The 13,108-nt window shown below is 37.4% G+C and overlaps 1 protein-coding gene across 2 annotated transcripts in view; it reads right to left on the reverse strand.

Annotated features, from left to right (window-relative positions):
• Window positions 1–13,108, reverse strand: part of SPIRE1 (spire type actin nucleation factor 1) — a 111,868-nt gene that overhangs the window by 18,885 nt on the left and 79,875 nt on the right. The window contains exons 9-10 of one of the 2 annotated variants that reach the window (XM_054724024.1): window positions 10,135–10,176; window positions 4,828–5,000 (exon numbers count right to left, since the gene is read on the reverse strand). In XM_054724024.1, coding sequence (XP_054579999.1) covers window positions 4,828–5,000; window positions 10,135–10,176 — 215 coding nt within the window. The remainder of the gene's footprint in view (window positions 1–4,827; window positions 5,001–10,134; window positions 10,177–13,108) is intronic. The other variant, XM_054724023.1, reaches the window with a different exon arrangement.

The raw sequence follows: 13,108 nt of genomic DNA on the forward strand, positions 1-13,108 counted from the left end.
TCCTCTAAGTTCAATGAACATCCTTAAAACCAATGTTTTGAATTCTGCATCTGATAGATTGCTTGTCTCCATTTTTTTTGGTTCGTTTTCTGGAGGTTTGCTCTGTTCTTCATTTGGGACATGTTTCTTTGTCTCCTCACTGGGACAGCCTCCCTGTGGTTGTTTCTATGTATTAGGTGGAGCTGCAACATCTCCTGGTCTTGGCAGAGAGGCCTTATGCAGTAGGTGTTCTATGGGACCCAGTAGCACGGTCTCCCTAGTCACCTGAGCTGGGTCTCCAGTTGGGTCCCTCATGTGGGATGTATGTGCCCCTTTACTGTAGTTGAGCCTTGAGACATGTCAATGGAAGGGATTGATCCTCAGGCTGATTGGTTGTGAGGACTGGCCATGACTATAGTGAAGGAGCAGTTGTGCAGAGGCTGACCCTATGGAGCTAGATTCACTTTAGTGGGGCCCTGATGCCGGCTGAATCTGCCATTTGGGTGTGTTGTTTGTTGAGGTGGTTGGGTGATGCTCTGGATGTGGTCTGGAAGCTGACCACTGGGTGCAATGGTTCTGGGGCCTCTTGGGTGGTGCAGGCCAAAATTAGTCACTGCCTGTGGCCACATGGTATGAGCTACAAAGTGATCTCCAGATGGATGCCACTTGTACTGGGCTTGGAGGTACCAACATTCTAACTACTGAACCACCAGCCAGGGCAGTTTAGTTGTAATTTTGATGTGGTCATGGGAGGAGGCAAGTACAGCACTTAGCTACTCTACCCATCTTGAACAGAACTCTTAGTTTCATCATTTTTAGAAGAGGGTACATATTGCCCTGGCCAGTGCTGCTCAGTTGGTTGGGCACTGTCCTGTGCATCAAAAGGTGCCAGTTTGGGGCCCAGTCAGGGCACATGTCTGGGTTGTGGGCTTGATCCCCAGTGAAGGGCATGCAGCAGGAGGCAGTAGATCGATGTTTCTCTCTCACATTGATGTTTCTCTCTCTCTTCCTTCCTCTCTATCTAAAAATCAATAAAAATATTTTTTTTAAAATTAAGAGGGTATATCTTTCCTAGTATTATTGGGAAGATCAGATGAGATACTGCATTCAAAAAGCTTAACACATTACTTGGTCTATAATAAATGGTGGTTAATATTTTTATTAGGGGAATATTTAACACATTTATAACAGTAACAGGTTAATATATTAATCTATGATTATGTAAGACAAATAGTGAAAATTCTCTTAGATCTACTTAGTTCAGGTGACTTTAAGAATTAGCCATTCACTAAAAATTGGCCTCACCTAAAACCTACTGCTGAAAGCATTAGTTTCAAACAAGTTACAATTCAAAGGATCTTATCGAAGAACAGAAGAAAAAAGACTGTGTAAACCACACGGTTCAAACAAGGAAGGCTGGAACAGTGACCTCCACGCTCTTGATACTTACCATGAAAAACAAATCAAGCAATGTAAGCAAATCCTCAACCTCCGAGTCACACAAATCTCCAGAAAGGCTATCAAACAACTAGAATGACCTCCTTCTGCTTATGGAAGGTCAAAAGGAAATAAAAGTCAAGAGTATTTCTTAGGAAATGAAAATAAGTCATACACAGCACTTTCCAAATAATTATGAGGTGGGTGCTACCCTGATTTAAACAGCAGAAATCAGCCCCCTGCCTCACATACTTCAGCCCACCTTCCCAAAAAACATTTTTTAAAGCCTAATTTAACAGAACTCTGAGAGGTATGTCTACACCTTTCACCCTACTCTTCTTTACTGATTTGAATTCTCCCACTACGAACAGCCAACCTGTCCTGGGGCAGGTGGGGTAAATGCAAGCCAGTTTGTAGGAGACAGAAAAAAATGTGGGGACACTGACCAAAATATATTTCTAGAAATATTTTGAGAAATAGTTCAAAGCAAAAATGTAGCATAGTTACAATAGTGTTATTTATAATTTCCAAATAAGGGACTGGTTAAATAAAATATGGTAAACTATTATGATGGAATACCACACAGATATTAGGCATCATGTTGGAAAAGGTTATTTAATGAGATGGGAAAATGCTCATGATACATTTTTTTAAATAAAAATCACAGGTTAGTTCTAGTTCTGGCAAAATGACAGGTTAGACAACCTATTTCTAAGGCCAAAAGTGGTTTCTGGGGCCAAGTTTAACAAATGGCCAAGTTTAATAACTAGGAACTTGCAAAGCTTGCAGTTAATGCTTATTATTTATTATTTAACTATTATTATTTAAATGTACAAAGCTGCCAGGTAAGTCTTAAGAGATCTCACTCATATGTGGAATCTAAAGAACAAAATAAACTGATGAACCAAATAGATCCAGAGACATAGAAGCATGGAATAGACTGTCGAATCTCAGAGAAAAAGGCGAGGGATCTGTGTTTTCTAAATGTTAAAGTTTGAACATATTTAGATGTTTTAAAATTGTATTTAGAAGTTTTAAAATTCTATATTCAGCAGAAAGGAACATAAGTATGCTCATTTAGTACACTTTTGACTAGTCTATCTTTGGTACTTAAAAACATCCATTTTAATTTGAAGAGGAAGAGAGAAAAATGCTTAGTTCTAGGCCAGTGTCTAAGAACATTCACTTGTTCCATGAGTCTGAGATTTCCACTACCAATGACTAAGAAACTATCATCCAGGCTTAACTCAGCAGCCAGCGACAAAGGTCTGAGTTAGCTGAAAACCCGCTCTAACACATCTCTTTTCAGCACCTTCTTTCTTTTTAACTTTTATTGTGACAAGTATTACCTATGCCCCCGTCCTCCCCACCACTCCCTCCAGTCCACTCCTGCCTCTGCCCTCATCACCCCGCTGTCTGTGTCCATGGGTTATGCATATATGCATACAATCAGCATCTTATTTCTTGCTTCATATTTGAACTGATGATGAGTAGATGCTCAAAAATGGCCTCTCTCTGATTAAAAGAATTGTGTCTAGCAAATCATCTCAAGATTTGGTTTTGGGACTCTGGCAGTAGATCTTCAAAAAAAGGACCACCAGGAAGGTTGTAGAGGCTGCCCATTCATCTCAGGGCGGCCAGGTATGTGAGATGAGTGGAGGAGGAAAAGGAAGTTGTTAAAAACGGTTCAGTAGGTGGAGGAGGAGCACCGCTTGTCCTTCAGACCAGTGCTGTCCAACAGAGCTCCGCTGAGGGTGGCGCTGTGGTCTGTGCCATCCAGTGTGGTCACCACCTGCCACCTGTGGCTACTGAGCACTTAGGAACTGGAAATGAGAGTTTTAAATTTACTTAATTTTAATACATTTTAAATTTCAACAGTCACAGTAATCAGTGGTTACTATAATGAACAGTACAGAGCTAGATAGTCTTTTAATTTAAATTGCTGTTCTCACAGGTTAGTATAAATTTATCTAAATTGCAAGTGTCTACTGGGTGTTAAGAACTGAGGATCTAAAGTGAATTTAGCACAGTCCCTCTTCTGAGGGAGCTTGCCCTCTGGTGGGAGAGAGAAATACATGGGTTATGATACTACAGTGTTAAGTGGCCTAACATAACAGAGAGAAGGGAAGATTATTATGGAACCACAGAGAAGGGGGGCCTAATGGATTAGGGATGTCAGGGAAAAGAGAAGGCGAAGTACGTGCTGACTGTTAAAGGATAAACAGGAGTTAGGAATGAGGGTAGACTGCAGACACGACTAAGCAGAGCTGAGGAAGGAGGGAATGTACAGGGAAGAACAAATGGCTGAGTGTGGCTGAGGTGTAGACTGAGGCAGGGAGTGGTGGCACAGGCATCAGATCACCAGGGTTATTTGGGGACATGAACTTAATCCTGTAAGTGTCAAGGACCCTTCAAAAGGTGTCAAGCATGAGTGATGTCAGATGGAATTGGGAAGGCTAGAAAGAAGAAAGGTAAGATGGGCCTGAAGAGAGAGACAGCATGAGTGACAGTATGCACTGAAGTCAGGCAGTAGTAAGGATATTTCTTTATTATTCTTAATGTTTGAAAAACATTTAGTAACAAAATTGTTATTATTGGTATCTTCTGGGTTAGGGGTGGAGACTGATGAGAGGGTAATTAAAGAAAAATGCCTTAAATTCTACCCTGGATGGATGTGGAGAGGGTGGAGCCAGCAACCACAATAGCAAACAGAAGATGAGAAGCCGGCTGTGTGTGCTGTTGGTGTGGTGGCGGTTGGGGGGGAGGGCAGGAGGAAGGAGGGAATGTGATTTCATTTTACACTTGTCGATTTTGAGGATGGAGCAGAGGAGATATACAATACTGATGCTGCAGACAGAGGACTGAGAGATTTGGAAAGCATCAGCAACAGCATCCTTCCTGTTTCTTGAAAACAAGGATGTCAGATCTTGCCCAGAGGGCAGTAGTGAAAGATAAAATCTGAGAACACTAGCACAGTTTTCTTTCCGAGCCTGCCTGACGTTATTACAGAAAGGACAACCTTCAGTAGGGATGTGTCAGTGTGTGTGTATTTTAGAGAGAGAAGTAAATGGATGATTATTCTACAGTGTTGTGTTTTTAGTGTAAATATGTTTTTCTTTTCCCTTCCTCCATATAAAAGGTATTTAAGATAATATAAGCCTAAAAATTGTTGACTTTTTTTTAACCCCACCATAATCTAAGACTACATCAATATTTTAATACTTATTCTATATATTATGGTAATTATATTGATCTTTACTAAGTGACAGTATATAATCCTCTGTTTTATTTCCTGCTAAACCAATCAATTTTAACCCTAACTTTATTGCTTGAAAAATGGGGAGGTCAGCGAGTGTTAGCATCCTGAACTTGGAGTCAAGCTTTGTGAACCAGGGCCTCGGGGAACCTCACCTCGGAGTCAGAGCTGTCCAGTTCAGCCAGAGTCGGAGCTTTGAGGAGCCTCTTCCGCTGCACAGGCACCTGCTGTGCAGCATTTAACCCATTTTCTTTTGTTTGTGATGTCAAACCTCCATTCACCACTGATGATTCCGCAGTGTTCTTTGGAGAATCAGGGGTAGTTACATCTGGTAAGAGAAAGAAAGAAGCTTTTCTTGACCTAAGAAAGGTAATCAGTGGACAAAACACACTTCCCCAAGTACCTGCACTCAGAAACACACACCAGTGACATAGCATTTCCATGTCACACATATAGAGCACAGAAGCTTGATATACCTATGTATACAAAACATTTTTGTTAGATAATACCTGTCGGATTCAATTGAAGAAAACCTTTAACTGACTAATGATATATTCACATTTATAGGTTAAAATTTAGAGCTGAAAGAAGTCCTACAGATAACTGACTTAACTTCTTCATTTTCCAGAGGCTCAGAGAGGCTAGTTTTACTTTATAGACTCTAAAGAGCTAGTGATGGGTGGATCAAAGTGACGGCATGCATGAAGCCCAATTAAGTGTATGGTTGTCAGGTACGAACATCGTTTGATTTAAAATAGCTAATATGCCATATTCATATAAACATGAACACAAAGAATCTGGGATACAATCCCTCTGATAAAGCTGACTTAGTTTATTCAGAGCTCCAATCTGGATGGGAAAGCAATGTAACAAGTTAAAGAAATGCAGGGTACAGAGCAGAGCACAGGGTATACAGTATAGTAAGATGCAGATGGCTCTGCTCAAAGTCAAGCTCTGCTGCTAACCTCTTGTTTCCTCATCTATAAAATGGGCTAACAACAGATATGAGTTTGTTGTAAGGATTAAATAAGTTAACAATTGTATATAAGATACTTAATGCTGTGTGTATTAAAGGCAGTTCACCATGAATGTTAGCAATTAATAACACCAATTTGTATCTACATTAACAAGTGAGTAAGCCAAGGATCAGAGTAATTGAGCCAATCACACAGCTAGTGGGTGGCGGAAAGCTGAATCGTAGTCAGTACTGATTCTAAAGTCCACTTTTTTTTTTTTGCACTGTAGCCTGGAATCTTCCAATGCAAGTGGAACCACTTTTCTTCAGCATTTCAAATGAAGTGTTAAACATCAAAGCTTAATAACTACCAAATTAGAGTATTTAAAGATGGGGAAAAGCAGTCACTGTATAATTTAAGTTCCAGATCAGCACCGTGAGCAGGTCTGTGCACATGGAACAGTCTGAAGCCCCTGTAGTTGGGGGTAAGGGTACACTAAGCACTAAACGAAAAAGACATGCTTTCAGCTCCTTTACGAGGGAAAAGCATTGTAACTGGTTATTATAAAATTAAGAATCAGTAGTTTCCCCCAACGCATAATATTTATATGCTTGAAGTTTAAGAAGTGGATTTTCAGGAAAGATTAAGTATATAAATGTGTTCTAGTACAGCCTTCTATAACATTATCTGACTTAATATTTACAATTTCTGCTTATTTTGAGAGATCAAGAAGGCCAGCGAACACTCCCTTGTGGACTAGAAGAAAGGGCTTGAGAAAGCTAGGAAGGATGGAGGAAAGGAAAAAGGAAGGAAGAAGACAGGCATACCTGCCCATCAATCATTTACCAGTTTACATAAGATTTCTAATAGAAGCTTTGACAACATGTGCATTACTTTTGTTATTATGTTTCCAGGTATTAAGTAGCTAGAACAAATAAATAATTAGGGAAGGAGGTATGCTGAAGGGGACAAACAGGTAAAAGCAGCAAGTTTTTATACACATTATAATTATAGGTTAAAGTCTTCAAATACAGCTTTAATAGAGTGGTAGGCTGCCACACTTAGGAATAATTTCCAAGTTTTCTAGAAAGCAAAGGAGGAAATGATTGGGCTAATTAATTCCTAGTCAAGAAAAAAGGTAGTGCTTAAATATGGTCTTGAAGTATATATACATATTTTTAATTTTTTTTTTTCCAGAGAGAAAAGGAGAGGGAGAGAGACATAGAAACATCAATAATGAGAGAGAATCACTGGTTGGCTACCTCCTGCATGCCCCCTACTGGGATTGAGCCTGCAATCCAGGCATGTGCCCTTGACCGGAATTGAAGCAGGGACTCTATGGTTAGCAGGCCGACGCTTTATCCACTGAGCCAAATGGGCTAGGGCAGAAGTACATATTTTTAAAAACCTGATTCTATAGGGTATCTCATTTCATACCTTTCCTATGGAATTGTTCATGTTGTTGTACTAGTTAGTCTTTTAAGAGAAAGCACAAAGTTAAAATTACACACTCTTTCATCCCTCTTAACTACCCATATTTCAATCGAGGCTCCCAAATTGGAGGTATAGTGAGAACGCAGCGCAGTCAGCTTCCCAAGGCAGGTCTCACATTCCCAATCTATCAGGTCAGGTGAGACCGCTTAGGAGTGCCTGGAGGAACACTGAAACAGTTTTAATGGTTATATATTTACTTTAATGTTTCAAAAAAAATACTTATCAGATGCATGATTTTATGGATGTTTTTGATTAAGATATTTAAGTCATTTATGATGGATTTAAAAAACTTAAAATAGTACCTGGTAGCACTTAAGTCTGGCAAAAATCATGAGGGTAGTGTCTGAACTGAAGCTTAGGAAACACTATCAAGTAATAAGGGCTGCCATGAGTTCATTTCATTCTCAAGGCAGAGATTTGAGAAACTACTCAATAGCTCTCTAACTGCCTAACCACTGTGCTATGAGACTGATAGAGTTCACTGACTAAAACTACTAAAATAAACATCTTGTACTAAATTGAAGGCTTTGAGATAAATAGGATTAATAAAAAATATGCTATGTAACAGTAAGGTTTCAGAATGATCTCCACATATAAGACTAAATATTATGTGTGATTTCATCTCACATTTCATATTTATAAAAGACTCAGTTGAACATATTTTAAGAGATGTTTTTAAGTAGTTTGATTACTTACACTCTTCTGTTCAAATAATAAACCCTCATTACTTTAGTGTAAATGAGAAAACCAAATACTTAGATGAAACTTTGTACTTCTACGTAAGACAATTTCTTGAGGAAAAAAACTGATATTTATAATTAAGCAAAATATTTAAGATGCTAGATATGGCTTTAAAAGTCACATATCTCAGGTTCAGTGCATGGCCATGATATTGAATGCTTTATTATAATAACTTTATGTGTGTTAGATACACCCAGTTACTGTCTTACTTAGTTGAAGTAACTATAACTGGTATACAGATTACATATTTAATATTTGCATTGCAAAAATAAATTATACTTACCTTAATGTTGAATGGATTAAAAATTTCCACTAAGGATTAATAAATATTTCTAGGATATACCTAAGCAACAGAATATACTTTATGTCTTATTCTACACTTGAGTTCAGAGAAATTATTTGTTTCAATATTTACTCCTTAGTTTTCCAATTTTGCACTAGGTTAAAGAATGGATCCATCTTTTCCATTTATAATTTTTTAAAAATTGATCTTAGAGAGAGGGAAGGAGGGAGAGAAAAAGGGCAACATCAATGTGAGAGAGAACATTGATTGGTTGCCTTCTGTACATATCCTGATCAGGGACTGAACCCGCAACCTAGGTATATGCCCTGACTGGGAATTGAACCCGCCACCTTTTGGTGTCCAGGATGATGCTCCAACCAACTAAGCCACCCAGTCAGGGCCCATTTATAATTTTTCAAGATGCAACTATGAAAACATAAAAGTAGCACAAGAAATCGAGAACAAAGCATGTAGAAATCATGAAGTATATACACTAAGTTATGAAATAAACTATAGCAAATGATGAGCAGTGAAAGCACATAAAAACGTTTTGTTACTCATTTATATCAAGGAGGTCAAGTACCAATATCCTTCTTCCCAATACACAACCCATCATATAATTTATAAGAACCCAAAATACACCTATATATAATGTGTATGGGCATGCATAATGTCTAAACCTGTGCTTAATTGTGTTAGCCAATAGTCAATGTGTTTAGGTAGCCAGCCACTCTCATACAGTCCAACTGATGGAAACATCTTTAGTAGATATTTAGAAGAGGTAGAGTGTCTGTAATATATACTGCCAACTTTTACGAGACTGGTAGTAACTTATATATTCCAAAACATTTCTGAGTTTATTTTCCAGAACAAAATTTTTTATAAGGTTACTCTGCAAATGGTTGGTAAAACGAAAATTTTCAAGCGGATAAAGAAAATAGAAAAGCTCTTTACTGGTCAGTCAAAAGTAGTAAATGAAGAGTGTAAATTATTTATTTGAATTTCTTGAAAGCACAAATACTAGTCATGTCTGAGACCTACAAATATAAAAAGAAGTTTAAAAAAACAGTTGGGAACTAGTTTAGCAGTTGAAAGATACTCAGTAAATATTCATATACAGAATATAAAACTAGAACTCTCTGGATCTTTAAATATGGATTTATATTTAATATATGCCAACAATTGCATGGCATATAAAAGAAAATTCTGGAAGAAATTATTAGTCCCAACATCTTATCTCATTTTATATTGAAAACGACAGCTTCTGAAATTAAAAATTCTAACTTGCAAAATAATTTATGAGGATTAAGTTGGCTTGGAACCTTCGATCATTTATAGTTTAAAAACTCAATTTAAAAAGAGGGCTGATTTTATAGATTACATTTACTCATTAATAATTATTTGTTTCACTATTAATCCCTGTCTACTTAAGGGGTGGGGGGGAGGTCTAAACTTGTACCACAAACCCGGGGCTCGTACTTTACAACCAAAGCCATTCAGTGCTTTTGTTTTCATACTGTTAATGAGCACTCAGAACTGTTTGTGACTTGGCCTTTCTACAGGGAGCAAAGAGATACAAGTTCCTGCCCATCAACTGAGAAGCGTCAGTCCCCTGAAGTAGCTGACAGTTTGCAGTTTAGCTACTTAAATGCTTTAGAGGATAAGATGTGTCAAAACTTCGTTTCTCGAAAGGTTTTTTCTAGTCTCTTAAAGCAAAGTCCTGTTGTAGACTGTGACATCATTGCTTTAGAAGACTGTGGGTGAGTATGGTGTAATGGTTCTTCCATAACCCCTTGGGTAGGCAACAGATTTACTGCAGTTTTACTTTTTTAAAAGTATAAGCAGAAAGTCTTATTTTACTGACCACAGCCTAGAAGAAGCCTTTCTATTTTCTTTTTTGACATCTTTGAACAAGCAGATGAATGAAATGTATTTCACAGAAACCACAAAACCCACGTCAGGTGTGAAAGCATTTTTTTTTTTTTTACCTGACAAGTCAAAACTGTAAGACATGCTAAGTGGCCGCACTGCTGAAAAAAAGAAAACAAACAATAAAAAGAAAATAATTCAGCTGTTAGAAATATACAGGGAGGACAAACAAGAAGGGAAAATTCGAGAAGACCTGGAGTGGCACATTTCAGACTGTAAGGCAGAAGGCAGTGAATAAAAATCTAAAATATAATGAAACCGTGAGTCTTAGTTTCAACTCTATCACTCAGACTTCAAATGAAGTAACAATAAAAGAAAATAACTTTTTAAAGAACATGTTAAAAATAAGCATGATAAAGACAAAAATTTTAAAGAACCATAGTACTATAGAATTTTTGACTTCAATATAATATTGATCAAAAGAAAAAAATAGCCATTTTAAAAACACAGTTTTAGGGAACATACAAAATCTTTAAAATTTAAAGATAAACGTGCTATTAAATAATTTATTTCAGGGTGAAAATTTGGCTTTCTGCATACAGGTGAAACATTTTATATGAAATCTCATTTAAGAACTAGAAGCATCACAATCCAATATAATAAAAGCGTAGTATGCAAACTGTACCCTGAACCAGGAGTTCGACCAGGGGGCGGGGCCGGCTGGGGGAAGTGAGAGAGGCCCTGGCCAGTGGTAGCAGCGGCAGGCAACTGGGGGAAGGGAGGGAGTACCCGGCCAGCAGCTGGCAGCTGCTAGGGACCCTACCAGTGCATGAAATTTGTGCACTGGGCCTCTAGTATGTCAATAATTGTCTACTGAAGGCAGTGTAACCTAGTAGTCGAAAAGAGGCCTCAGGAGCCAGAATGCCTAAATCTGAACATCAGCTCTGCCACTTACTACCAGGGTGATTATGGGCAAGTTACTTAACCTCTCTGTGCTTCAGTTACTTCATCTGTAAAATGGTAATAATGATACCTACACCTCATGGAACTGTTAAGAAGATTAAATAATTTTGCACCAAAAAAAAAAAAAAAGAGAGAAAAGAAAAAAAAAGGTGCTCAGAACAGTGCTTGGTACACAGTAAAAAGCTCAATAAATATACTTTCTTAAGAATAAACTTATTTATTTCCTATTGACTACTTTGTTTTTAAATTTTTATAACATACTAAAACCCATTGAATTTTATACCTTTAAGAGGATGAATTTTATGATAGGTAGATTTATCTTAATAAAACTGTTTTTAAAAAGGTTATACAAAGATTTGATGAATTTGGGTATTCATGACAGTCAGAATTATCTATTTTCACTACAGCCCAAAATTCTTACCAGGACTATGTACTCTGTGACCTAGGCTCAGGGAGACAGGCGTCTTTGTGGCAGAAGAGAATAGAACATTAGAACTAGTGAGGAAGGAAGTACGGGCGTGTCTGTCCAGTTCAAGTTTTCCAGGTAGATTGCCTATAGCGTTCTAACGCCCACATTTAACAGCATGTAAATATCTCTCAATATGTTTTTTGGCAGATGTTTTTTTAAAGGAACAATTTATATTTACAACCCAAAGTCTCAATATAGTGTCTTGAAAAAAAAAAAAATGATGTGAAGGAAAAGCATTCAGTTACATCTCAAACTCAACTTAGCAAGATGTCAGAATCACATGCAGATGTTTTAAAAAGCACTTAAGTCAACAAAGGGGATGTGACTATTAAATGGGGCAAATAAAGCAACTATTTGTTAAGAACCATACTTATTGTTTGATAACCAGGAAATAATATTTTATGTATTTTATCCTAATATACAAACTACATTATAACTTTTAAATAACCAATTTACTGTGTTTTAGTTGTCTTTCAAGATTTTACATTGACGAGAATAACCCTCCACACACCATTAAAAAAACGCTGCATTTCTAAACTCAAATACTACCGAATCTAGAGTTCCCCAATTATGCAGAGTAAATAAAATACTACACATTGTAAAAGCACTCATCACTCTTCTCCAATATATTATTCTGCTCTTCTCTGGTACATGAACATATCTTTTGAAATAGACTGACTACTGCACAAGAAAGAGATGCTATTATTTCTTCAAAGATGAGGTTCAGATTTTTCTAAGTTCCATATACCACGAAGAGGACAGTAATCAAGCATCATAGCCACTAGGATGTTTAGAAAAATGATGCTTTTAAAAGTAACAACTTATATTTAAAACCCAAAATCTCAGTAAGAGATGTTAGGAAAAAGAAAATGATCAGATATGAACACTATGTACAAGAATAGTAATTTCAGACTTAATAAGAAAATAGTCTGTAAAACAACAGAGAAATAGGTAAATAAACACAGTTTAGCCATATGTGAGGATATCATGTCCTTATAAATAATGTTTTGAGTCATATTTAATGGCAGTGGAAGTGCTCATGCCACATACAATGTTAAATGAAGACAGAATACTGTACATAAATTTTTTGTTTCAATTCAAAATGCACAAGTAGATTTGTAGGAACTGCCTCTGGTTGTTGAAACTATGGGTAACATTTCTTCTTTAAACATTTACATATTTCCCCCATTTCAACAGTAGTTTTCTACTTGCAATTACATGGAGAAGAAAGATTATAAAAATATTTAGGGAAAAATTTCTTCAAGTTAATTCTGCCAAATTTATCCTAACCCAGTGGTCGCGAGCCACATGCGACCGACACCCCACTTCTTCTAACGTCACTTCTTCAAAATAGACTCGCCCAGGCCGAAAACCGACTTCTGCGCATGGGCCACGAAGTTTCAATCGCACTGTACGTGCGCGCCCGCACGTGGTATTTTATGGAAGAGCCACACTCAAGGGGCCAAAGAGCCGCATGTGGCTCGCGAGCCATGGTTTGCCGACCACTGTCCTAACCAAACCCCCCAAAGGAAAATTGTAAGAACCAATATACATCTACAGAAATAATGAGCCCAAATCTTTTACTGTTCAATTAAAATTTAAGATCACTTTGAAGACAGAAGTCTAGAAGTAAGACTCTCATAGAACAATCACTTTCTATA

This window comes from Eptesicus fuscus, chromosome 12 (genome assembly GCF_027574615.1).
Source record: "Eptesicus fuscus isolate TK198812 chromosome 12, DD_ASM_mEF_20220401, whole genome shotgun sequence".
Lineage (NCBI taxonomy): Eukaryota > Metazoa > Chordata > Mammalia > Chiroptera > Vespertilionidae > Eptesicus > Eptesicus fuscus.